The 27998-nt window shown below is 38.0% G+C and overlaps 2 protein-coding genes across 2 annotated transcripts; one reads left to right on the top strand and one right to left on the bottom strand.

Annotated features, from left to right (window-relative positions):
- Positions 1-6634: 6634 nt before the first annotated feature.
- LOC103719785 (protein Dr1 homolog) lies at positions 6635-14930 on the bottom strand. Its single transcript, XM_008809179.6, has 5 exons — positions 14641-14930; positions 12701-12790; positions 9080-9174; positions 7101-7169; positions 6635-7004 (listed from the first exon to the last, which is right to left on the bottom strand). Exons 1-5 carry the CDS (start codon positions 14693-14695, stop codon positions 6849-6851), a joined length of 465 nt encoding a protein of 154 aa, XP_008807401.1. The 5' UTR covers positions 14696-14930; the 3' UTR covers positions 6635-6848.
- A 9541-nt stretch (positions 14931-24471) lies between these two features.
- Positions 24472-25551, top strand: LOC148699886 (uncharacterized). The gene has a single exon (XM_088711412.2). The coding sequence runs from the start codon at positions 24472-24474 to the stop codon at positions 25549-25551; it is 1080 nt and encodes a 359-aa protein (XP_088567538.2).
- Positions 25552-27998: the final 2447 nt, after the last annotated feature.

Here is a 27998-nt window from a genome sequence, read left to right as displayed (position 1 = left end):
TGGATATGACCACAGCATCATCATGAGGTGTCTCAACTCCATCTAAGTCCTCCTCCAAGAACGAGATGGCTTCGGAGGTGCGTGGGCGCTTCAGGGGGATCCTTTCCTCGACTAACTCTTCAGCCGAGCCTCCTCCTCCAATGACATTGATGGTGCCGGCGATGGGCCTGTTGTCATTTGGATTTTAGGGCGGCACGGCATTTTCCACTGACCTCCTTTCCTCGCGTCGGTTCCTTACAAACCGATTGAGTACCCTGCGGCGGATAAGCGCCTCGATCTCGTCTCGGAGCTGAAAACAGTCCTCCGTGTCGTGGCCGTGGTCCCGATGGAAGCGGCAATACTTTCTAGGGTTGCGCGGGACTCCTACATCCCGCATCGGAGGTGGGGGTTGGAAAAAATTCCGACTCTCAATCTCCATTAGAATCTCGGTCCGGGGTGCGTTGATGGGTATGTAGTTCTCGTACTTCCCCGAGTGCATTCGGGGCCGCGGCGGGGACCTCGGTTGGGGCGGGGACCTTGGTCGAAGCTGTCCCCGCTGTCGGGGCGGACTCCTCAGCCGAGGGAGATTCTTCTCTCGGCGGGGAGATCAGCTTCTCTGGCGGCCGCGCTCCTCGCGGCGCTTCTTTTGCTTCTTCGAAGCCTGCTCGGTCACGCCCCGCCTAGAGGCGATAGCCTCTTTGGCCTTCGCATATTTTCGAGCTCGGGCCAGCATTTCGGTGAAGTCGGCAGGAAAGCTCTTCTCGATGGAGAAGAGAAATCTGTAGGAGCGAGCTCCGGTCTTCAGTGCCGACATGGCTATCGACTGGTCGAGCTCACGGACCTTCCAGGTTGCAGCGGTAAAGCGGTCAAGATATTCTCTAAAGGATTCCTCCTCCTTTTGTTTGACGTCCAGGAGGGAATCCGATGTCCGCCGCTGACGTTGGCTGGCAGCGAAGTTGGTGGCGAACTGCCGGCCGAGCTGCTCGAAAGAAGATACCGAGCTCAGCTTCAGTCCAGAGAACCAAAGCCGAGCGGTTCCCCGAAGGGTAGCTGGAAAGGCCTTGCAAAGCATAGCCTCCGAGGACCCTTGCAATGCCATGAGGGCTCGGTAGCTCTCCAAGTGGTCGAGGGGGTCGGCAGTTCCGTTGTAAGGCTCCACTTGGGGTATTTTGAATCTCGGTGGGACTGGCTCACCCTCGATCTGACAGGAAAAGGGGGACTTGGTGGTGAACTCAAAGTCACCCTCGCGCCTTGCCTTTCCATTATGAAGCGCTTCAATCTAGCGCTCCAGGTTCTCGACCTTCCTGTCGAGCTCCCCAACCTGGGGGATTGTCACGGTAACCTGCTCCGGTTCGTGGTGGTCCGGAGCCGACTCAGCCTCCGAAGGCTGCGGCCTTCTGTCCAGGCTTCTTTCCGGCGGTTTTCTCCGGGGAGACGCTCGTTCTTCATTATTAGCCCTGGAGGAGCCATGAAGACTTTGGCCCTGGGGGATCGGTCCATTTGGAGGAAGCACCGGCTGGGCCTGGGCCTGCAGAGGCGGTTCCGGCGCAGCTCTCCCATGTTGCAGGCCTTGGACTGCTGCGGCCAGGGCCTGGACCTGCTGCACCAGGATGTTGAACTATTCCGGCTGAACTTGGGGGACCAGGTCAGCCGGAGGCGGCGAGTTCTGGACGGAATGTCCAGGGCTTGGTGGAAGACGCCGGAAAACGTTGGAGGCTCCTTTACTTCTCAACTTCATGGCAGCGACTCGGGCCCTTCCTCTAGCGCCAACTGTTGCTGGAATTTGGACCCAGGGGCGACCACTGAGCTAAGGAGGCGGAGCTCCAGCGAGAATCGGTGGGCTGCGGGTGGCGGCGGTCCATCGGCGGGCGGCGTCCTCTGGGAGACCTGCAAGAAACCGGTGGCCGGAATTTCCGGCGCGGCCCTCCGATGCTTAAGTCAGAGGGGAAATATGTGTAGAAACAATATGTCCAGAGTTCCCCCCCCATGGTAGAGGGGTTCTCCTTTTATAGTGGGGTGCTGGGTTACCTGTGATGTGACGGGACCAGGTTGCCGTACGACTGAGCACGTCGCGTGAGTCGGTGCACGATCACATGAATTAATGCCGTGCCGTAGAGGATGAGGTCGGAATCAGGGAGTTGTCGCGGCCGACTGAACGTAGCCGAGCTGACTTGTCGTGGAGGACCGGAGATCCGCAGACGGCAGGAGCCATGCGCATTAATTGTTGAGTAAACCGGAGGTCTGCAGAGACTATAAGCATTAATTGTTGAGTAAGTCGGAGGTCTGCAGAGACTATGCGCATTAATTGTTGAGTAAGCCGGAGGTCTGCAGAGGCCATGCGTATTAATTGTTGAGTAAGCCGGAGGTCTGCAGAGACCATGCGCATTAATTGTTGAGTAAGCCGCCCAAGGCGTGGTCTCAAATCGGGCCGTAGGAGGATATGACAGTAGCGAGCAGTGGGTGAGGTCCGGCCTCCGAAGATCGGATGCCTTCAGAGATCGGGCGCTCTCTAGGTCGGATGTTCCAAAGTTGAGAGTCCCGGGTTGGGCGCCTGGTGGGGCACCAGGTCGGTCGTCCGGGGTTGGGCGCCAGGTCGGTCGTCCGAGGTCGGGTACTTCTAATCATGTGTTTTGGGGTGACTTGTATTTTCCTCAACAATATTATATGCTATCAAGTCCATATCATTGTTTAGAGATTTATCTAGATGCATTCAAATATACGAATCAAACTAATCATTCTCGACGATTTCCTAGCATTGATGTTCTGGAAATTGTTTTCCTAATCCAATTTTCATGTATAAGAACCAAATGTGGCCTTACTAGGCTAAACCATGTATGACCTAATACATCATTGGTTCATGGATTAGGCCATTGACTTGGACACATGGAGTGACCTATGCAAGTTAGATGCATGGTACATCCCATGCTCACACATTCCACCATCTTTTCATGTCGCATTGCCACCAAATTATTGAGTTTGGAGAATTTTTATATCCATATACATTTGGAGGCAAACATATCCTATATACCATATACTACTGCGATTACTAGACATGCTCTTGGACCAAGCTTCTTTTACATGTTATATATATATCTACAGGCTAGTTTTAAAACCGTGATGGTTTAAGCGTACAAAGACAAGAACTCAAAAAAATTTCAGGATTCAGATTCATAATTTTAGGCATCCAGAGCCAATGTTTTAGTCTAGTGATTGGTGCTCTCCTCTTTAGTGGTTGCAAGGTCGAACATGATTGATTTTTGATATACTTCAAGTGTGACACAGATAGAGGCATTAGAGATGTGACACACATACCACAAAGCTATTTGGGTTAGTGTGGGTTTTAGGGTCTATTGCTGAAGTCAAGCAAAAGTGTACTTCTGCATGTCCTGTACCATGCAATCCAAAATAATTGATCTTAGATCAATAGTGTAGATTGGGTGTGTGAAAGTTACACCTACAATTACTTCGATGCATGAAAATTCTTTAGTTTTTCAAGTTTCGAAGCTTAAACATGATTGCATGGTCATTAGTTGATCCAAGGAGAAAATTTATGATGGATGAAAGTGCTAATGTCTTGTATCTAGCTACATCATGCTACTAAAGTTAAAGCTGAACTGCTTCCTTCAATGAAATATAATTGATTTTCTTATTTTATTGATAAAAAGGCCATAGCTCAAATTAAGATGGATGCTTCCTATAGTAATATCCAGGACACATGTATTGATATATGCTCGCATGCATTACGTCCAATAGTAAAAATTAATTTAATTATTCTTTAATTTTCTAACAAAAAATAGCAACATTTCATAATTAGATCATGCAAAACGAAGAAAAGGAAACAAAGAAAAAAATTAAGAATGAGAACAAAGAGAATAGATAGCAAATTTATTAAGAAAGAGCGATTATTGGATTGAGATGAAAATAATGTAATCGACAAAATTTTTTTTTTGGAGAGCGTGTTATTCCCAATTTTATCATAAAAATTATTTATGCGATAAAATTTGGCATGCCCATTAGTTATTATCCGCCATAAACAAAATAGCAAAGTCAATAACTCTACCCTTGGTGAACTTTACATTGCTTTAGACGATTATGCTCCTATCAATGCAATTTTGAACATGTATAAATTTTTAATATATATATATATATATATATATATATATATAAATTTTTAATATATATATATATATATATATATATATATATATATATATATATATATATATATATATATATATATATATATATATATATATATATATATATATATATATATATATATATATATAATATTGTACATGCGCATGGTTACATGAGAAAATAAGAAAAAGAATATCAGAGGCAAGCTTTGTGTCCAAATTCCTCATATAACCGTTTCACTTATCTGCACCAAAGTATCCGATATTCTTGGGTAGGATTACTTCTATTAGGAAGTGGCCATGTTTTTGTCCATTTCCTTGGCCTTGGTGCAGGATGCAAAGGTAAGTTCAACCAAAAGTGGGGAATCCTAAAAAAGATGGGCCCACTAGTTATTAAAATCGAAGATAACATGGATCCTTCTTGACGTCACCCGGACATCGTACGTGGCCTTAGATCGCGCCCAGTTAGGGCTGGGGTGGAGGGGAACCCAACTTTTATTTTCTGGTCTCTCATGTATGTGGTTGAATCCGATGGATGCACATTCAAAGTTGTGGAAGTGGAAAAAGCTAGGAAAAAGTGAACTTGGAGTTCAATGTGTGCTCTCTTTTTTTTTTTTTAAGGGTTCGGACGGTATCTTTTGTATACAAAAATAATTAATTTTTTTTCATGATGTCAATCATTGGATCGCATCAAAATATTTCAAATTTCTCTATTCATCCATCTGCATATATCTCAAAGTAGCTCTGCATGATGCAATGGTGATTTGTGCGGAGGAAAATGAATCCTTCTATGGCACGAAAGCTACAACCTCTACCCTATTTTTCAAGGAGTGAACATATTTGGTTCTTGTCGTTGCACACATGCCTTTTCATTTCATTTGTTAGCACACACTCTCTCTCTCTCTCTACAGTTATTGAAGAGATCATATGTATAACATATGCTCATCTAATGGAGTTTTTTTTCTACACATGACCTACCAAACATTGAATTAAGAGAGGGTTCACTTGATCTCCAATATTTATTTGGTGTATGTACAACTTTTGAGCTTGTGATTTGACTTGCTTGATGATTGATTGCATCAAGTTCGAGGAGAATATGTTTTACCAACATGATGTGATAAATTCTTTAGGGAAAACCAAAAATGTGAAGAAATGTCAAATAATATTAATAGCGATATTGGACTTCTTCTTTGTTTTAATGATAGCACCACATGAGAGGCTAAGTTTACTTAATTATTTTAATGTTAAGAGCTAAATTAATTATGTCGATAGTATATGTAAGCCTATAGTTATGACTTCTCTCAGACATTACCTTCTCTCTATTTCCACAAGCATGTTTGCTATTATATTATATATATAAACAACTTGATTCCTGAAAAATTTTATTGTTAAACTAAATGAGGCATGAAACACTTGAGTTGATAGCTACACACAGCTAACCAACCACTAAGCTCCAAATGAAGTAAGATGCCATTTATTTGTTAAATACTTTTCCATCTTCCAAAGTTGCTGCTGCTAACCAGGCACTAGACCCCAATGTACCAAGCTCTATTTGATAAAGAAGAAGGCTTCGAGGTGCCTATCAGTGTGGTTGAAAAGTATCTTAGACTCACATAATTCTGGCTTGGCAACTTAGCATTCAACCACCCCCAAACCCATTCAGACTTCATGTAGAGTGCCAGTTCTCTTGAATAATGCTGATCCTCTCCTGCCATTTAGTAGAGGAAACTTTTCATATACATGAAATAAACTCCCCTATTCTACGAGGACAAGATGACAAACATGTTTTATTAGACAAATTAATTACTTAGAGAGAATATGATGTCACAATCTTCAACAAACCTGGCTCTAATTATCATGTTACCTAACTAATGAATCCTCAAAGCTTGATCTTTTAAGAATAATAAGTCAGTGATGAGGGACAATCTATATATTTCGAAAACATAATCTTGAGAAGAAACATATGTTATATGCATATATAACATTATTTTTGTTCTCATGGGAAGAGTACTTGTTCAATAAGTAGACAGAACCCTACTCCTCTCAAAAGTTTTAAAAGCTCCCTGCCAGACCCCAACTACAGGGACATAGCTCAACACTTATAATGGACTTGACCACCGGTTTGATAGCTTTTTAGACTTGAATCAAGACCTTCAAGGGTGACGCAAGCTTCAGGATGTTGTCTCGCTGAACATATTGGCTGCAAGTGAAGGCCTTGAACTACACCAAGTAAATCAACTTGGATGTCCATGGAGGATACAATAACCTTGCCATGTAAGTGGAGCATATCTCATAAGAGGAGGAAAAGAAAAGGGAATATCGCACAATACCAACAGCCGATGATAGAGTGGATCAGCTAATTTTGATCGATCGCATCTTCCTGCACCGAATACATCTTAATCATGATTTTCTCTTTTCCAGCTTGCTCATTTGGAAGTTCAAATGTATCATACTGCTGATGACAGAAAGAGCATCACTGGAGAAAAAGGAGAAGAAAGTCCACCAAGCTCCCAGAATGGAGCAAAAAACAGAACATTACATGCATATATGTACTTTGAAAAAAGCAGTGTTCATGTCTTGGTGTATCTGAACGTACTGAGAGAGCATCCAATTTACCAAGTTCATAACTAGGAGCACAGAAGTGCAATCCAAAAGACAGGCACATACCAAGTTTCATCGAAGCTATGACCAAAACACTTGATAGACAATGTACAATGCTGGGGTTTAATATTAGCTGTCTAAACTGCGGTCTGAGTCTGACTGCCTCTGCACGCTAACTCCATTGTTCATTCTAGCACGAGCCTCAGCAAACATCCTTTGCTGCGCTGCCATTGCTTCTTCCTCGGTCATCTCTGATCCTCCAAATTTACCAACTTTTGGCGAGTCCTGCCAAAGAAACATTCACAAAATGTGGAGAGACATTAATTGCAATATCATAAAGATCAGAAAAACTAAAGAAAGCTTGAATGGATGGACAGGTACCAAAGTGTCAAGCTTATGTTGTTCGTATGCTGCATAAACATCCTCAATGTAGTCCCCAAAACCGAGAACCTGGAGCCATCCCAAGTAACATCAAATATATTAGAGCTTACAGCATAGAGGGAATTATGGCTCAGCTAACTGAACCATACAAGACATGCTAAAACAGCCTTTTCTGCAACACAGCGCCCGAAATATATAAAATGTAAGCGGTCTACACTTAGGTTGTAACTTGCGGAAGAAAAAAGAGCTATGCACCCTTGTAGGATAGGGCACCTAAGCTGAATCAAAAATCTTATCATTTCTTGGAGGTAAAAAATATAAAAATATAATTTTATTTTCTATTTTTCATTTTGCAAGCAGGGGTGGGGTGAGTGCACATGTTGGAGTTATCTTCATTTTGGGTGTGCACCGAGGCAAGTATCGAGTTGAATCCCAGCAAGTTAAACAACAGCACAAAACAGAGAAAAGGATAATATGACAACCAAGGATGGCCATATCATATCGTATGCTTATATGCTCTCTGAGAAGTCCGGAGAAATAACAAACCAGGTCCAGGTTACCATCTTTCATCAATAAATTTAACAATTCCAAGAGGGCAAAATTGAATTTTTCTTTCTTTTCTCTTATTTTCTTTTGACAGATCTAAAAGAGATGAAAGTGCAGGCTCACACTTGGATCTTAGGGATAATAACGGGTTATGAAACCAACACTGCCAAAAGCCATTGAAGGTTTATATGAGATGGAAGAAGAGAAAAATATTGGGAGGAAGATAGCCATATCAGTACCAGAAACCCTGGCTCTGGCTGGGATTCACTCATTGATCCAAATTTTGCCAATCGGTGATCAGAGATAATAGAAAAGGTGTTTCCTTAGCAAACCTTCCAACATTGAGAAGATAATTATTGTTCCTCGCTACAACCAGCTTAGGTGATTGAAAAGATCGACGTCCCTGTGAAAGTTTTTTTTTTTTTTACTATTGCTTAGAGAACTCTATTCTAGTTTGAAAATTAATTATAAGGACGTTAAGAAAAAAACATTTTTGAAAAAGGAACAGCTGTTCCAGTAGAGAAAACAGCTGCCAGATTATATAGAGAGACAGAACAAGAACAAATAACAAATCGAAGGAACGATCATAAGAAAATCATCTCATGAGTGCCCAAGGTTGTCAAGTAGCTCCCAAGCACACCAAAAATGGCAGGGTGGTGCCAAGGCAGACCACCTAGTGAATTATGCAGTCTATTTAAAGGAAACACTATAGATTTGTAATACCACCATATAGTCTGAACATGTGGGATGAACATGGCATAAGTTCAGTCAAAAATATTTTAGTAGCTTTCCCATAAATTTAACTGACTACAGCTTATTCACCAAAATTTTGAACTGAAAGCTAATTCTTATTGGAATTCCAACAACCTCTAATTATATTATTATGTTTTCAAAACTCAAATTTTCTTGAATTTCATCTTCTTCTCTCTCTCTCTCTCTCTCCAGCCTTGAAAATGTTTTTGCACACCAAAAACTCTTAATGGTTTCTTCTCCCTCTCCTCTCTTTCTTTCATGCGCTCTTACAGACATATAATCATTTCTTAAAACATGAAATAACAGCAGCCAAACTGTACTATTTATATACAGTAGGTATAGTTTTTTTTATTGTAAGAGATGAGAGTTTTGAGAATGAGGGGAACCTACCAACACTGTTTGAGAAAAAAAAATGTTCTTCAAGTGCCTGTTTTGTTAATTGTCAGCATAAAGTAGATAGTAAGGATTCCCTAAGTTGAACTCCCATGTCCTAATTTGGAATTTTAAAACCATTGATTGAAATCAGAAAACTGAAAAATAAGAGCATAAGGATAAAAATTGGCTTTGGAATACTAATGATGCTCAACAGATCATCTTGATCATACAAAACAGGAAAACACGTTGGCAAATAAAAATTTAACAAAATTATGATGCAGGCAAGTGAATTGTAGAAGCAAAACCTCTAGAGCCTTGAGAACATGCTCAGGGGCAATTGTTCTTTTTTCCTCTCGACTGCAGACTTCATTAGACTCGGAAGAAAGAAGGTTGATGAATTCTGCCAATATATGGTAAACAAAAGAAAGTCAGCAGCAATTCAATTGACAAGGCAGTAATGAAATGAAGGATCCAGTCTTTACTCTTTTTTTTTTAAAAAAAAGAAAAGAACAACTGCAACCTTAATGGAAGGAATAAACAAGAAAAAATAAAAATGGACATTAGAATTCTTTCTTATTACAGTAGAAACGTAAAATACAACAACTAGAAAATTGTTAGGAGCTGGAATATTATAAAGAGCATACTCAGAAAAAAAAAAGAATAGAAGTAAAATTTGTGAAAATCCTCCCAACAAATCTAGCAATGCAGAAATTCAACAGACAATGGAAACAGCAATGCTGTACTCCATCCAGATGCTCTTAACTAATACCTTAAGACACTCGCTGGAATTGATCGATCTCCTTAAATCTACGGATTTGAACTTTATAACTCAGCCAAAAAATGCCCTTAAATAAGCCAATCAGAACACTCTTTCTCCCTTCAGTTATTTTAGAACATTGTTTTGTTTAGAGACTGATAACCACAAAGTACCACACTTATAGAACTCGATCACATCTAATAATAAAAATGGAATGTAAAATCTACCTAGAAAAATTATCAACAAAACTTCTCTCGAAAGTTGCAACTAACCCCAATTTTTCACGTTTTGTTATTGGGCCAGATGAGAAATGGGCTAAGGTTTAAGATCAGGTCATAAAATCAACTGAACAATTTCTCTCCAAAGTTGACACCAACCCCAATTTTCCATGTCTATGCTAATTGGTGCACATCAAATGAGCTAGGGTTTGTACTTAAAACCCTGAATCATCTGCAATTATTTCCCTGACATAACACATTATGCCAGTACAAGCCTTCATTAGTTAAATCTTATTGAAGAAAACTCATCCTGGATTTCTGATGTGTAGATGTGGAGTGTTTTAGCCCTGGTAGAAAACTTAAGATATCTGGAGAGACAGGAATGTTAATATGATGTGTGCAAAGTGAAGCAATTTTTTAATATGCAGAATAGCACACACCTAATGACAGACCAAAATATGATAAAACAAGTTGAACTAACATGAGTTGAAGTAAAAGCATATCTAGGCAGCCTACAAAGGTCATACAAGTTTGGTGATTGTACATTTGTGATTGAATGAGCAAATACTACCAAGAAGCTTATAAGACTAAGTATCTGCACAGAATTGATGCTGATATCTAGGTCCCCAAGGATCAGATAATGAAGCTTGTAGAAGTATTCAAACTAAAGATATACCACCACTAGCAGTCTATCTTTTATGTTCCTAAGTAGAACATGTTTGCAGGAACTACTTATTGCTTAAATTAACTGTAGAAGAAAAAACCTACTAAAAACTTTCATGAATTGCTGTTTTTTTCTGTTGTGATCGAAGTCCTAGAAATTGAATTTCCAATAATAGGAGTTGCTACACTTTTATGGTTAACAAATTTCATCAGAACTCAGAGTATTCTTGGTTATATCAATGAGTAAAAGTCAGATGTCCTTTCTTTTTAACCTTCATTTTATTTACTGCACAAGTGCAAGGTCATTGAACTGTCTTTGATAAGAACTAAATGATTTTCCTTTCCTCAATGAATCTATATGACAAAGAAAGTGAAAAATATCCATATACAAGATTTACTTAACAACACATACCTCTCCAGCTTATTTAAGCCATGCCTTTTTTTTCAAAGAGATTATTGTGATGTTGTTTGCAGCACTACTATACTCCTTAGATGATGTTCTGATTTGATCCGTCATCAATTAATACAAATGCAAAGTTTCCTATTAGCCAAACAATCTGAATAATAGTTTCCATGAACAAAGTTATGCATGAAGTTTCTTGATTACTATTTATTAAACTCTCATCATCATATGAGAAGCCATTTTGTCCACAAAAAAGGATCATCTTGGTTCACATCAATTTCCTAATTCTCTCAAAAAGAATCAATTTCCTTAGATATTCTTCTCAAAAAGAGGAAGAAGAAGATTATCCTGAGTGATATCATGTTCTTTGAAATTAGATAAATGGTTCCCTGATTTTCAGCACGAGAAACCTAAATAGCAAATGATGTTAAAGTTATCATTGCTATGTGTAAAACATATAGAAGTCCCCAAATTTATTCCAATTTCCATTACAAGAAACAGAATCTATTCAAAGGGCTATGACCAATTTACTAGGCTACTCCATCTACATTTTCCACATCCCCAACCAAACTGAACCCACTGGCTAGTCACGGCTTCTCCACCTTGTTGTTGCACCTTGACTGTGCAGGTTGAATAGTCGCATCACAAGAAAGTAAAATATACTAGTTCAGCTGGCCCTCAATCTCAGTAGCTAGAAATTTGACATGTTAATTCAACTCAAAAGAATATTAACATTGACTTTCAGACCTGAAGAATCTATTTCTGAAGGGCGCCTGACTGTTTAAAATCATTGGATGTGCTAATATAATAAAAATTCTGAAAGCCACATAGATGATGCACTTGCAGGCAAAAATTCCCAAGTCCTGCAAAGCACGTTGCCACTCAACGAGCTTCAAGGAAGGCAAGTGGCTCGACCTTCTAAATTCACAGCAAGGATGTGACTTAAAAATACAGGGAAGTTCCTTTGCAAGAAAATGGTTAAAAAAAGGTGGTTACTTCCTAGTAGATGTCTCTTTTGAGAAGCTGTAGAAAAATGCATGATAATTTATTACTGAGGTGAGAACTAACAGGAATACTGGAGTTGGAAGTGACAGTTTGAACTTGATTTCGTTAGTTGTAGCCCTATCAGTAGGCTTGTTGGATACCGCTGCTGGTTTTTATTCTAATATTTTTCTTTTTCTAAATAAAAAGAAGGGAAATCAGGGAAAAGGATCTTTGAATATGAAAAGCTAGAATTTTTAGTAGTTAAGAACATGCCAATAAATAACCTGATACTGTGTCAATAATTGGCACTCTCCTCTACCTAAAATATGGCAGGAAAATTATCAACGTAAGAGAGATAATGGCATTTAATGATCACGGAATCAATAAAAATAACAACAAGCTTCTGGAGAAGATCCTATGGATCTTTACAACGAAGAAAAATCTTCAAGATCGTTTTATTTAAATTATAAGAGACTTCTTCCTCTGAAAGCCCATTCACTGATTACATTTTAGATTTTCTTCTAGAAAGGTTGCTAAAAGATTCTGACTGGGTCAGAATGGGTTTGATTGTTTGTCAATTCCTTACAAGTTTACCCGGAAAGGACAGGAAAAAAAAAAAACTTTGTTAGATAAAATATGCATGTATATTAAGAAACTGCACACAAATGGTCATTTTCCATACAAAATTGAGGATAAATTATCCAAGAGATTATGCTAATATTAGTAAGGCATTTTTATTATACAAAACATGATTTCTTAACAATGAGAACACAGAAAACCTTGTCTAACATTTACAGATAAAGAAGCTATACAAGAAGGACAAGGTCCACTTGAATAACATGGATGAAATCAAATGCAACTTAACAACAAAGGTATATGTATGTTCATTATGGATTATTACCTACGCAACACTCAACAAGAAGGTCCTGAGCATCTCTTGCTACACGAACATCAGGTGGCAGCATTTCTTTAATAATCTTAAACATGGTTGCTGTAAAAGTATCAAGAAATATATGTGAGTAGGATACCATAGTAAAATCACTTTAAAAAAAGAACTAGAAAATTTCTTCACCCTATCTAACAAAGGGTGTTCTTGAGTTGCAACTTGCAAGCATATAGCTAAGGTTGTGGTCTTGAATGTATACTAAGATATTTATTTTGAATGTATGCTAAGAGATTTACTTCAAAATTGCCAATAGAATCCAATTAGTATAATACCCTGGTTTTTGTTAGCATAGGTCTCATGCATAAATACATGCAACTTCGTAAATTATAAGATTCTGAAAAAAGAATCTCTATAACAAGAATTTTTACTGAAAAAAAAGAGAGAATCTAATTCATGCACTAAAAATGCAATCTGCATAAGAGGATAATGTCTCAGAGGGTGGTGGACAGCTGGGGTATTGCTAGAGGGTAGCAATGGATGGTACATTTCAATTGTCCTTCATATCTCTTAGCTTCAAGCTTGAACTTGAAATTAAGGTGTCAGTGGAATTATATCTAAATTTGAATCCACAGTTTTAAAACATTTGGATACATGTTGACATCAACATAATCAAGAAAAAACAACTTGGGCTGGACTACTCTCAGTGTTACCCAGGAAGTTTTACTACTACTTGTTAATTCGGTTTTCCCATCAAAGTTTAAGCTGCAAAGAGCAAATTTTACTGCGATGATTTCTAACAGGTTAATTTGTTAAAGAAATTAACATGCATTAAGTATAGAACATCAAATATCCATATTTTATCGCATGGATGGAACCTACTGATGTCACACAATCTAGTAGAAAATAGAAATTATACCAGTAAAAATAGCAGCTTTATACTAATGAATTGATAAGATCAAAATTTTTTAATATAACAAACAATTCACCTATTTATATTGCTTTTATTCAACCAAATGCACAGATTTTAGGTCTCTCAATCTTTATTTCTTCTTCCAGAAATTTAATCATTTATAAACGAATGATCATTTGTTACTTGTTAGCAACCAAATGCTTCAAACTAAAGGAATCAAAATTACAAGATAAACATATAAATATCCTTTGAAATGTGAACATCACCATTCTTCATCTCTAAATTGTCTTAATGATGTTATACAGAAATCATGTAAACCCTGCCTAAAATACCTAGTTATCTGCTCATTTTCGGAACATGTCCATTAACCCCAGTTTGGTTAATTTCAACCCAAATGAAGTTCACCACTCACCAAAAATTTGATCCACTTTTGATATTCAGCCATCAACATGACCAAACCAAGAAATCATGTGTAGAATACACCTTTCTGCTATGAGATTGATATGCAATAGCAAAGCATACAAGATAGTGATAACCCTAAAGCAATAGATATATACCACCAAAACATGGCAATACAAGAATGTCATCACGAACTTTCGTATAGATGAGCTTAAGCACTCACTCAATATAGTGATAATGCCAATATACTTCGTAAAAAAGTTGCAACAGAAGTGTTAAATTAGCCCTTCAGACTTCCAGTATCAAAATCTAAGCATGTATCATTCAATCAAAATGAGTTTCCAATTGAAGTGTAGGATGACAAGATATGTTTTTTCGTGCCAAAGTTGAAATTTTCACATAGACCTAAGTCTGACAACTACAACAGGATTCAAACACTGCAAGTTAGAAAATACCAATCATATCAAAGAAAAAGAATCCAAGCTTTTTCCTTCATAAAAGACCAAGATGTTCAATGTATAACAGCACAGTAAGTAAAATCAACCATAGAAATTAAGAACAACAAAACTATCAAACTCTTGGAATAAATCAACCAACTGATATGTTCATTTGAGGTTCGCCAGGAAATAAAGAAAAAAAATTACACCTTTAGGAAGCGAGACGTCGTCTTTTGACTTCCCGACGATGTCCATCGGATCCATCTCCGAGATCGATCCAATAGAGATTGAATCCTAAACAGTTTACGGATCTCGATCAAGTCAAGACGGCAGATGCGAAACTACTCAAGGAAACAATAGGAAGCGCCGATCGAGAAGGCAATTCGGAAACTTTGGGGGTTCCAAAGGTTCGAAATCGATCGGAAAAACGGCGGATTCGAACGAAGTGAAGAGATAATGAGACAATATCCAGAAAGACGAAGAGATGTCGGATTAGGGCAAGAGAAGGAAAGGAGAGAGACGGAGAAAGACGCGAAGATGAGGCAAAATTACAAAAAACACCTTGGACAATTGCGGTTCCTTTCGGAGTCCTCTTTGCAGATAAACCCTAGCAAAATACTATTTTAGATTAGCCTGTCACTTTTTAGAATTTGTTAAAAAAATTATTAACATTCCTAAGGAGCTTTCTGTAAACGAACACCAGTAAAATATTACCAAGTTCTCTGCTTCTACTAATTCAGTTATTCTTTTCTCCTCATTTTAGTTGGAAAAGGTAAGAAGTACCTCCTTGTGAGTTTGAAACCTTTGGACCTCTTCAAAAACAGCTCTTAAGAAAGGGGTGTTAATGAAGTTGAACTAACATTTGTTGGTCTTCTCATGTAGATGTTTAATCTATAAAACATATTTTATATTTACTTATTAAGGATAATAAATGAATATTTTTGTAGAATAAGAGGTTTCTTGTATTTTGTTACATTCTTTCTTTCCTTCTTTTTTTTTTTAATAATGGTGTGAACTTAGTGGAGATACTATTGACGACATGATCGAAAGATGCGGACAAGCTAATTACATGATTAGAGTAGTAAAACAAGTAATTTCTGCCGTAGTTGTTTCTAGCTAGTAATTTCAAATTGGATCATTCAAAGATGTGAAATAGCCATGCACAAAAACAATAAGTAACAGAATACTATTATACAAATTAAGAGAATAACTTTGTAAGTGATTAATGAAGCAACTTGTAATCTTTAGCAAGTACCATGTTGTTAGAAGACGCAAAAGAAAAGTGGAACCTAGTCTTGCATGAAAGAGGCTTCCTTTGCTTTCAATTGGTTTTCTTGCTTCTTAAGAGACATTGCATTTATGTTTTGTTATTTGCACGAAAACTAACTTCAGAGATGTACGACACATATATCAACATGCTATGTAGAATACTAGTTTTCGTTTTACTTCTTTGTATTTCAACTTGTTCTTGTTAACAATTACTTTAGTCAATTATATTCCTTCTGATCATAATTGGGGTGGCAAACTGATTAGTAATTTCCATAAATGCATTATATCATTGTCAAATTCATCGACTAACATTATGAATACTTGATATGTCATCACCCACCCTCCATATGCCGACTTGTTCAAAAGTTGCCCACTAAAATCACAAATCTAGTGGGGACTCTATAAACCATAAAGAAGGAAATTAAATTTCTATTGTCTAGCATTCAGATGTTAGCAAAAGCAATTACTGATACACTCATTGGTAGGCAAGTAACTTACCTACAAAAATGAAACATCTGAAATTAAGAGAAAAACCAACCTTGTGTGAAGAAAATGGACTTAAAGAGCATTATGCAGAAGTAGATGATCTTGTTTAGCCAAAATAGAGCACATAAAAGTGCAGTGACTCTTCCTGTGCAAAGGGATCGGTGCTCATTATTAGTGAGCATATGACTAAAGGATTTGAAAAGGCTAAAAGATCTAAATACTAATAAGAAATTGACCTCCAGTTCATATCTAAACTAATGGCATACTCAGAAATTGCGCAGGTTCATCGGGTAAGCTTCAGACTATACAAGAGATCTTTCTATCAGATCTATATCCAAATCAAGATACATTTTGGGTATAATTGCAGATCGACTAAAGCCCAATTGAGGGAGGCCCCTTCATAGATATGTTCTCAATATTTTTTTCATTAGAGCTAGCTATTTTCCTTTTCACCAACTTGTTAAAGTTTGCTAAGCTATAAGTAAAAATAGTTTGAGATGACATAAAATCTAGTCTGGCTTGAGGATTGGAAAGGTGCTATTGAGGATTATGTTTTTTTCTATCATTCTCAAGTTCAAATTCATCGAGTCATTGAGAATATCGAATTGCATTGGGATTCACTAAAAAGATCATTAGAATGAATTAAAAGCAAAGCTATTGTAAGCAATCCAAGAAGCTAGAGAAAAATCTTCATTTCTCATTATCTGCTACCTAACAAAAATAAATTTCTTTTTGTATCAGAGCACATATTAAGGGATACACTCCAGTCTACTGATACTAAAATTAAGTCAACTATGCTCGAAAAAACTTATGTTTTGATGAGGCTTTGCTATTGGATATTCTGCTGTCTAATTGATATCACAAACCAGTGAGAGGCAAATGTTGCTTGTCCTCGTATAAAACATGTCATTGGTTATAGGATGCTCCTTGTAATTGTGAAGTCAATTAGTAAAGCATTAGGGCAAACCAATGATAAAACAACAACTATTTTTTCAAGCAATGGACAAATATGGATTGATACCCAGCAAACTTGGTTTTGCATATTGAGGAAAAGAAACAGCTATTCTCTATTATTTTTAATTTAGGTGAATGACAAACAATTTTTTCTTTTACTAAATTTTCATAACAAAGATAAAGCATACTTGAAGAATAGAATTGGAAAAGAAAAGGAGAGAAAATTGAAATGTCCCAAGCCACCTAAACTAGCATAGACACTTTATTATGGCTAACAAAGAACATGCCTTAAAAAATAGATCATATAGGTAATAAATCATTATATATGTCATGTCTACAGATGACTAAGGCAGAAGCTTAGTTTCCATCATACCCTGTTAATTATATCAAGCGTGACTAAATAAAATTTGGCATATTAAAATCCAACCACATTTTTTCAGAGATCAAAACATTGTAAATAATGTCATTGCCACGTATTATTGTTTTGGCTAGACTTTTGTCCAATTAGCCATCAATATTAGCATATATATCAGCTACTTTATTTCATTGAAACTGTTATCCCGAACTTTGTTGGCCCTCCTTTTCTGCCCCATTCCGGATGAACCAGAAAACTTGCAATCCTAGGGAAGCATTGGATGATGCATGCACGGGCATGCCATTGGTGTTGGATCCATTGGACGAATGATGATCTGAAGGGAGGATATATATTAGTACTGGTCCAGATGCCTTAATCTTTAAAGGCTTTCGTTACCGTCACACTACCATTCGAAGAAGATAGATCTGGATAGAAATGTAGCAGGAGACTATGGTAAAAATGTAAATAGAATATCCTTGATATACCTTCTCTAATTGCTTTTCCATTATACTAATATTGTTCAGCCCACAGCTGTCCTAAATATGGCAAGTGTATATGTATAGTAATAGCTAATTGTAACATTTTCCAAACTAGCTCTTGGTAGAGCTGCTTGTATTCTTTATAATGGAACGATCCCCAATAAATAAGATTGAAGAAGATTGATCTTTTTTCCTCATATATCCACTTCATATCTATTCTCATGGTATCAGAGTCAGGTTCTAATCTCTCTCGTCAAATCAGCTGGTTCTTATTCGGCATCATATTTTGGTAATTTGTGGCTGTCTTGAGCATGGTTTTCTCATCTTATGGTCTCTCCTTTTGTTGATTTGTACTCGACGTTGCTTTCGTTTGCGGTGAATTTCCTCCTTTCATCTTTTTTTTTCTCTTTTTCAATGAAGAATCATCGTTATGCTGTTAAGCTAGATGGTGAAAATTACTTCTTATGGTCTTCCTATTTTCAAAACTTCTTGGAAGGACAAGAACTATGGGGCTATGTTGATGGAAGTATCACAAAACCAAAAGATGGATCTATTTCAAAATGGGTGATGAATAATGCTAGAATAAAGACATGGATTATGAAATCTATAGAAAGTTCTATTGTTGTAAACTTGAGTCCTTTAGCTATTGCAAAAGATATGTGGGAGTATCTTAAATTAATTTTTCAGCAAAGTAATGGGCTTAATTATATCAACTCGATCAAGAATTGAGTTCTATTACTCAAAGTTCTAAAAGTGTGCAGAAATTCTATTCTGCAATGATGCTGATCTGGAATGAGATAGATATGATTAATGCTGATATTCCTGAAGCTGTTGTCGAAACTATTTGCATATTACGACATCGTTCTCGTTCTCATCAGTTTCTGATGAAAATGAGACCATAGTTTGAGCATGTCTGGGCATCCATACTCAATCGTGGAGGAAGTGCTGACTTTTATAAAATAGTTGTTGAATTACTTGCAGAAGAGACTTGTTTGAAATCTTTTTCCTCTGTTTTGCCTAAGATGCATCTCTTGATGCTGCTCTTATCGCCAGTACACACAAAGGGAAGGAGCGTGACATGAGCAAGGTTGAATACTACTCTTGTCATGAATTGGGGCACTTAGCAAGTCATTGCAAGAAGAGAGTTACAAATATCAACACTAATCTCTTCTATAAGTATTGCAAAGAGAAAGGATATTTGATTGAACAATGCAAGAAACGGCCTCTATGCAAAGAACCATCCAAAGTATATGCTGCCTTTTCAACTTCAAGTATTGATCCATATGCTCAAACTACTTCATTCGAGGTCTCATCTTACCCTTCCAATCAGTCTCCACTCACACCAGATTTTCTCCAATAAGTCATACAAGTTGTTCATTCTTCTGGTTTTGGTAAGCTTAATACTAAAACTTTTTGGATCTTAGACTCCGGTGGTACACATCACATAACTAAAAATTTAGATCTATTCAAGAAAACAGTGCCAAATGATAAAGATGAGAGAATCCTTGTTGCCAATAGACAATCCCTTGATGTTAAAAAAATTGGTTCATTATCAATTCCTCTTTCCGACTCATCTCCATTATTTCTTTTCCATGTATTATATGTGCCCAAGTTATCTGCTAATTTGATTTCAATTAGTTAACTTGTGAAACAAAATTACCATGTCTCATTTTCTTTCATTGGTTGTGTAATACAGGACCCGCAGACCGGAAAGGTGATTGGGAGAGGCTGTAAAAATGGAAAACTTTTTGTGTTGGACTTCGAAACATCATCAACTCCTCTTAAATGCTTTCTTGCTCCTTCTAGTTCTGAAATAAATTCTGCAAATAAACTTTGGAGGCTCTGTGTTGCCCAAAGAGACAACCCAAGGGGGGGGGGGGTTGAATTGGGTTTGGATTAATTCTCGACCAATTAAAAACTTGATTAGTAAATAATTAAATCTAATGCAAGCAAGTTAATTAAGCTTCTTGATGAGGAGATTGGAAGAGACAAATAGCCAATGCAAACACAAAAAGATTTTATAGTGGTTCGGAGCCAACCCTTGTTCCTATGTCCACTCCCCAAGCTTCACTTGGGAGTTCACTATAATCCCTTGGATTACAGCCGGTTGTTTTACAAGTTCACAACCCAACTTGTTGTTTTCGCGAGATCTCAACGAACTCGGTCGGTTTTCATAGGCTCACCAACTAGAACCATCCGATTGTTTTTCCGGGATCACAATCAAACCCTTACACCGTTGGTTTTAACTTTGGCTCACCAACAAACTTTACAACCCTTGATTCAATCCTTGATTGAATCAAGTAAGAAAAGTAGTGTTTGGGATTTCACATAGAAAGCTTCTAAACAAGCAGATGTGGAAACAATAAATGCAAAGTAAAGGTTAGAAGCCCTCAAATAGATTTTGGAATGGAAAGTAGGGACTTCTCGATTTCTGGATCTCCTCTGGAAAGTACTGGAGATTTGAGGACAGTAGGAGAGCCTCGAAAGTGAAGGAAGTGCTTGTCGGATGGAGTTGAATGCACCTCTTTCTTCTTTTGTTTGTATTTACTCTTGAGAACTCTTGGTAGGTGGAAATACCTTTTTACTTGAATGGAATAGCTCTCTACTTATCTACTACTATTTACTCTGGCTATTTAAACAGTCTCTTTTGAAAAATAGCCGTTAGACATTGATTTATGGCCGTTCTGCACAGTCTGCTTCTCCTGACAATGTATCCATTGGGGTCGTAGTCGACTCGGCTGTTGCTGGAGTCGACTCATGCTTTACTGAAGATGACTCGCCCACTTTCAGGATTTGAATTAAAGTGACGTCCCAACCTGGAGTCGACTCGGTTCAACCCTGGAGTCGACTCGCCAAGATCTGAAGATGACTCGGCATTTTGGAGACGGCTCATTCTCAGGATTCCAGAGATCTATTTTTCTGCATTTCTCTCTCGAGTCGACTCGGATCCTCTTGGAGTCGACTCGGCTCTCAGAGCCCGAAAAACCGATCCTCTGTCTATTGATCTGAGCTGCCTCGGAGTCGACTCGCACTTTCCTAGAGTCGACTCGGCTGACTTGGGGTCGACTTCCAATTCTCGGGGTCGACTCGTTCACAGGGTCACTGAGTTTGGTTTTCTGCCTTTCAGTCCGCTTTCCTATAAGAGTCGACTCTGGCATGTTTAGGAGTCGACTCGCCAAACGTTGGAGTCGACTCGCATCCTTCTGGAGGCGACTCGGTAACAGGGTCTAGAAAACACTTCTCTGTCTTTCTGTCTGTTACTTCTTAGAGTCGACTCGGAACCGTCGGGAGTCGACTCGGCAAGCATCGGAGTCGACTCGAAGCCTTCTGGAGTCGACTCGGTGATAGGGTCTGAAGTTCATCTTTCTGTCCTTCTGTCTGTTCTCAGTCGGAGTCGACTCGTAGTGTACCGAAGTCGACTCGAACTTGTGCCAGAACCTCTGAAATACTTAGAGTCGACTCGCAATCTTCCGGAGTCGACTCGAGATTCAGACTTTGGCTTAATTGAGTTCAACACTTAGCCAAAATTCTTTGAACCAAAGCTCGATGCTCTTAAAGATAAATTCACAGATATTTGCCTGAAACACTAGATTGAATTCATTAGTACAACATGAAATATACTCAAATGTTTTGAGCTCATCAAAATCAAAAGGGGTATAATCAATCACTCCACAATCTTCCCCTTTTTGATGATGACAAAATATTGAGTAATTGTAAAGTGAATTGCCCAACTAAGAGGTGATTTATAGTAAAGTTTTGAAATGAATTCAAATGTCTAGTCATTTAAAATTGAAAGGTATGAAACAGTAAATCCTGAAATTAAAGCTCCCTCTTTCATTTGGAATTATATAAGCCTTCAAATCATGCAATCAATTGTTTGGCTTATATGTGATTAATGAATTTGCTTTCTTAAGATTTCAGATTCTCTCCCTCAACATGTGCATTCAATTTTGTTTAAGTTTTCTGAATTCACTACCAGAAAATACGCGTATAGTGACGGAAAATTCGTGGCGGACCGTTATCAGTCACTATTTGTAACTGATTAGTGACTGACAGAAATTTGGTCACCGTGGTATAAAATTAGTGACCGATTAGTAACAGACCGGTCACAGAATGCGCGGATAGGATGGGCGCCAAAACTTAATGACCATCATAGTGACGGGGTATCTGTCAGCAATATGATAACCAAAATTGCAACCAGACAGTGACAAATTCAGCCGTCACAAATATCATAACCCAAGTATTTATAAATTTTTAAAAATTATTTTTGGCGGTGACAGGTTATTAACAAAAATTTCCATCACCAAATTTAATTTTTAATTCCAAAAATATTAAAAATATTATTTTTGAGTAAATCTAAATTAAAAAAAAGATAAAAGGAGGAAAATCCAAAATGAAACTAAGTGTGCCCGCCGTCCCGCCCAAATTTCTTCGATAACCCAAATTCCAATCGCTCTCCAGAAAACTCAAATTTCTTCTTCTCATTTTCATATCTCATGGTGTCGGCCATGACTCATTTGCACCCCTATTGCAACTTTCCTGCAATCGGATTGGATTTTGGAAGAAGGTCTGGAATTTTTTTACCATGCTTTATAGTTCAAAAATATTTTTTCCTTCGTCCAATTAGCCTTATAGATAAAAAATAGTTTGATATGAAATTTGGCTTGCAAACCGACTTAGCCCAATCAGCCTTATAGATAAAAAATACTTTAATATGAAATTTGGCTTGCAGACCGACTTAGTGGAGTCCCGAGTTAGGGATTTGGCATCGCGGCTTCCCATCTCCTCTCCTCTCCTCCGCCTCCGGCCTCTCCTCTCCGGCTCCCCCTTGCCGACCATTTTTGCCTCCCCTCCGGCTTCCCATCTCCTCTCCTCTCCTCCACCTCCGGCCTCTCCTCTCCTCCACCTCCGGCCTCTCCCTCTCCTCTTCGGCTACATCATGCCTCCCGATCGCGGCTACATCACCTCGTCGACGCCCCCCTCCTTCTTGCTCGTCGGCTAGGGTTTTCAGAACCCACAACTGGGCTTCCCGGAGGTAAACCCTAACCTACCGAGGGTTTCATTATCTCTTTGCTCGGCGCCTGTGTTCATCTCCTTCTCACCCGGGACCAAACTTGTGGCTACATCACCCCGTCGGCGCCCCCCTCTTTCTTGCTCGTCGGCTAGGGTTTTCAGAACCCTAAACTGGTTCTTCCCGGAGGTAAACCCTAACCCCATTTTCTTTTACCCCATGATAACAAAGTAAAAGAAACGAAGGTGTTCATCTCCGCCTGTGTTTGCATCTCTTTGTGTTCATCTTCATCTAGTCATTATCTGGCATAGCAACTGACATAGTTCATCTTAAGAATGCAAAGGTGTTCATCTCCGCCTGTGGATCCGTCGGCGCCCCCCTCCCATTTTAATATGCTGGGATTATTCTTGATGCAACTCGAGTTGTATTGCAAGCGTTATTGTTCAATCTTAAACCCATTTGTTAAGCTCTGTTATTATTGTTAAGCTCTGTTTAAGCTCTGTTATTGTTCAATCATGGTCTGTGTAAGCTTTGTTTGCAACTCGCTTGAATCAGTAGATTATTATAGACCCATTTGCAGCCCAACTTGCTTGCAACTCGAGTGGAGAGACTTGTCTAAAATAAGCTCTGTTTAAAAAATCTTAAACCCATTTGCCAGCTCTGTTGTAATTTCATATGAAAATAAGCTCATGGATTTTAGTGATTTGATGGTTTCTTCTGTCAGCTCTGTTGTAATCTTAAAATAAGCTCATGGATTTTAGACCTTTGATGTCTAAAATAAACCCATTTGCTAGCTCTGTTGTAATCTTAAAATAAGCTCTGTTGAAAAATAAGCTGTTGTAATTTTGAGGGTTGATGGGTTGGGACTCTGTAAAGTTCGTGGATTTTAATTTCTTCATCATGTTATTCATTACTACAATCATTGTTCATCTACAAGGAAAAATGGAAAGTGGTGGAAAGTGGTGTTGCTTCATGGTTGTGACTTATTTCCAGTGTGCAATCAAGAAGCTGGTCAAAAGGCTTGCTAAGAAGTACCATGCTTTCCTAGCATCAGAGGCGATCATGTATATTGACATTTGTTCTATGTGAAGCAGATAGTATTCCATATGTAAATTTGGATGATTTGACTTGTATTTCTTGTCTTTGTAAAGATTAAATGCTTTTTGAATATTGCTGGTATTAGATGAATGAACAGATAACGTGTAAAGATTAATTTCTTATGTTCAGCTTTTTGTAAAGATTGAATGCTTTTTCAATGTCAATGATGCTGGGACAAGATTAAATGACTTATTTTTGTCATGCTTATGATAACTTCTCATTTTCATAAATATCATACCAGTTTTTGTTTCTTTTACATTTTTTATGATCTTGCCTTTCATGTTTTTAATGATCCAGTTTTTCTTATGTTGTTTTCTTTTTTAATCATCTCTCTAATATTTTCTAGGCTTTCTTATGTTGTTTTATTTTTTTGATTTTTAGAGGAACTATGTCAGTTGATCGTAATTGGATGTACCACCGACTTAGTGAAAATGGTTATATAAGAGCTGAGTTCTGTGATGGAGTTAAAGGGTTCCTTGAGTTTGCATTTACTCAGTTAGAGTATTGTAGTGGTGATAAGATTAGATGCCCTTGTATAAGATGTGACAACCAGAAATTTCTTAACTGTGATACGGTCAATATTCATCTGTTGAGAAAGGGGTTTACACCGGGGTATTCAACATGGTTTGCACATGGGGAGTTACTTAGTGCAGTTGCTCCTATAAGTACAAGTGCAGTAGAAGCATCGACATCAATGGATGTTGGTTATGAACATGGTCAGCAATATAGAACCATGGTGATGGAAGCTATGGGTCCAGAAGAGGAACTTCATTTGAGGAGTGCACTTGAAGTTAATCATGAGGAAGAGCCAAACAAGGATGCTGCAGATTTTTATTCTTTGTTGAAAGATGCAGAAGTACCTTTGTGGGAAGGGTGTAAAAAACACTCTAAGTTATCTGCTATTAGTCAATTATTAAATTGCAAGTCTGAATTTAATATGAGTATATCTTGCTATGATCGAATCATGAAAATAGTGAAGAATATGTTGCCGGAAAGTGAGAAGCTGCCCTCTGATTTCTATCAATCAAAGAAGATGCTTCGGAAGTTGGGATTGGAGTATACAAGTATTGATGTTTGTGAGAATAATTGTATGCTATTCTATAAGAAAACAGAGAATTTGATTGAGTGTACTATTTGTGGTCATCCTCGATATAAACTTAGAAGAAATAATGGTGGTGGTAGGAGAAAAGATATTCCTTATAGAAGGTTGCGATATCTTCTAATAACACCAAGACTTCAGAGGCTTTTTATGTCAAGCAGAACAGCTGAAAACATGTCATGGCATGTGAAGGAAGGTGATTCAGATGAGATGGTGCATCCTGCTTGTGGGGAGGCTTGGAAGCACTTTGACCGCATTCATCCATCTTTTTCTACCGAGCCTCGTAATGTGAGACTTGGGTTATGTCGGATGGTTTTAACCCTTTTAGCCAAGCAGCTCGTCCTTATTCTTGTTGGCCAGTTTTCGTAACAGTTTACAATCTTCCACCATCAATATGTATAAAACGACCCTACATTTTTCTAAGTTTAGTCATTTCTGGACCTAAGAGCCCCGGCAAAAGAATCGAAGACAGAGCAATGGCCGAGAGCCAACCCTTAAAGCCCCTGTTGATGCAAATGGAAAAGTGATTGTTAGGTGCACAAGAGGAATGTATGAAAATATCACTTTCTTCTATCACTAATTTGAATTTATATGTTTGTTGCATTTATAGTATTTAATTTATTTTCTAGTGAATATTTTTTAAATTGCAGGTTTCTTGATTATGAGGTCAGTCATAAAGCTATTGCTATAATGCGCCAATTTTTCAATGGTCCGTGGTTGTCATGGAGGGAGGTCCCTACACATGCTAAAGTTGGAATGTGGAACAAATTTGAGGTGATGTAATTAATTTATATTTCTTATCATTAACTTTTGCCCTTGTTACACATGCCAATTAGTAAGTCTGATTACTTGCGACCTATATATTGTTAGGAGATACACACAATTCTTCCAGGACAATTGCATCATGTGCATCAAGTTTGGAACAAGCATTGCCAGCGACGGTTGACAACCTCATTAGGGAGGGTCAGAAGCCAAAAGCTTCTGGAAGCAAAAGGAGATTTAAATAGAGCCCGTGATAAACCCCCTAATTGGATCTCTAGAGAAAATTGGAATAAGCTAATTGACATTTGGATCTCCCCAAAATGGAAGAAGAAATTAGAAGCCAACAAAAACAATAGAAACACCATGAAGAATGGTAGCATCTCTAAACACTGTGGAGGATTAATTGCATTTGTCAATCATGACGAACGACTGGTACACATCTTTATTCAATTAGATTTCTATAATAATTTTTATATTATTGTTCAATCATCTCAAATCATCCCATTATATGTTAATGAATTTTTTCTTTTCTCTTTTGTAGAAATTAAAGTTAGGTAGGGAGCCAACAATAGTTGAATCTTTTAATCGGATGCATAAGACAAAGCAAGGCATGGGAGGATATGTAGATAAGAGAAGTGAAGCTGTCATGGTAAGTATAATTTTTTTATGATTCATAAATATTATTGAGCTTGCTCATGTTTATCTCTTGTTTGATCCACCATAATGTTTTTCTCTTCTTTTAAATCAACTGGCAGGCAAAGTATTCAGCTGAATACTCCAAAAAATATGGTGATGCCTCCACCTCAGATGCTCCTCCACGTGATTATGACTTGTGGTTTGAGGCAACTGGTGTCCCAACTCATGGCCATATCTATGGCTTTAGTCTCCTAGAGGATCTCACTGGAATTATTGGGCAATCATCATCCTCTTCCACCTCTACAAGTCAAGCTCCAGAGCTATACACTCATGAAGACCTTCTACGTATTCTTGAGTAGGAAAAGAAAAAATGGCAAGAGGAGGTTCTTCAAAAGATGAGAGAAGAGATTGGCTTTGGACCAAGGCATGCAGATCGGGGGAGTAATGGTGATTCTGGTTCTGCTGATCATGCTTCATTATGATTGTTTTTGCCTTAGATGATAGGTCTTTGCATTCCTAGGAGGAATGAAATCTCTGTTGATCTCTATGACATATTTTTAGACTTTGATTTAGATGGATTTAGAACATGTTGATGCCTATTTTGATTGATAATTTAAATGCTTTTTGCGTTATGTTGAATGCCTTTGCTGTTAATGATATTATTATTATTATTATTATTATTATTATTATTATTATGAGCCAATCAATGTACCAAATATACCAGGTTATTAGATTGTGATCAGTGACCAAATTTTGGTTACTAAATTGTTTACCAATTATTGTGACAGCAGTCGTAAACTTAGTGACAGGATTTTGGTTAATAAAAATTGATTTTGCTCAGAGCGTTTGTAACAAATTAGTGACGGTAACCTTGTCTTGAGAGTCAGTGATGGGATTAATGACAAATGTAGTGACAAAATGTGTGACCATGTTTGTGACGATTAAATCTGTCACTGAAGGTTGTGACAGATTAGTGACCAAACTTGTGACCATATTCTGTAACAAAATCAGTGGCCAAGTTACCTTCATCACTAACGCCGCAACTGGATAGTGACGGAAAATACGTAATTTTTTAAATATTTAATTCTTGAATTTGTAACGGCTTAGTGACGGCGGTTCTGTCACAAAGGGTAGTGACGGAAATCGCCGCCGTCACTGAGAATTTAGTAACGCATGTTTTTGTAACCAATTCGGTGACGGGAGCTCCGGTCACAAATTCCGTATTAGTAACCAGAAACACGGTATAGTGACGGGAATCTCCGTCACTATACGCGTGTTTTCTGGTAGTGATTTACTTTAAATGTTTTGAAACTTTTGAGCTTAAATTCTTACTTTCAGAGGAAAAATCTGACAATTTGTTCTTGAGTATGATTCAACTATTCTCCGAATATTCCTTGAATAGATTCTGGAGATTACTC

This window comes from Phoenix dactylifera, chromosome 15 (assembly GCF_051530095.1).
Source record: "Phoenix dactylifera cultivar Ajwa chromosome 15, Ajwa_hap1_PhDact_Kaust_v1.1, whole genome shotgun sequence".
In the NCBI taxonomy this organism is placed as follows: Eukaryota; Viridiplantae; Streptophyta; class Magnoliopsida; order Arecales; family Arecaceae; genus Phoenix; species Phoenix dactylifera.
The sequence above is the reverse complement of the archived record's forward strand: the minus strand, read 5'-3'. Positions and strand labels throughout refer to the sequence as shown.

What these genes read in the sequence shown, in the direction of transcription:
- LOC103719785 (XM_008809179.6), bottom strand. Translation starts at nt 14,695, where the DNA reads ATGGATCCGATGGACATCGTCGGGAAGTCAAAAGACGACGTCTCGCTT. An exon ending in CGACGTCTCGCTTCCTAAAG is followed by an intron (nt 12,791 to 14,640) that starts GTGTAATTTTTT and finishes ATACTTTTACAG; the next exon opens with CAACCATGTTTAAGATTATT. An exon ending in TCTTGTTGAGTGTTGCGTAG is followed by an intron (nt 9,175 to 12,700) that starts GTAATAATCCAT and finishes ATATATTGGCAG; the next exon opens with AATTCATCAACCTTCTTTCT.
- LOC148699886 (XM_088711412.2), top strand. Translation starts at nt 24,472, where the DNA reads ATGTCAGTTGATCGTAATTGGATGTACCACCGACTTAGTGAAAATGGT.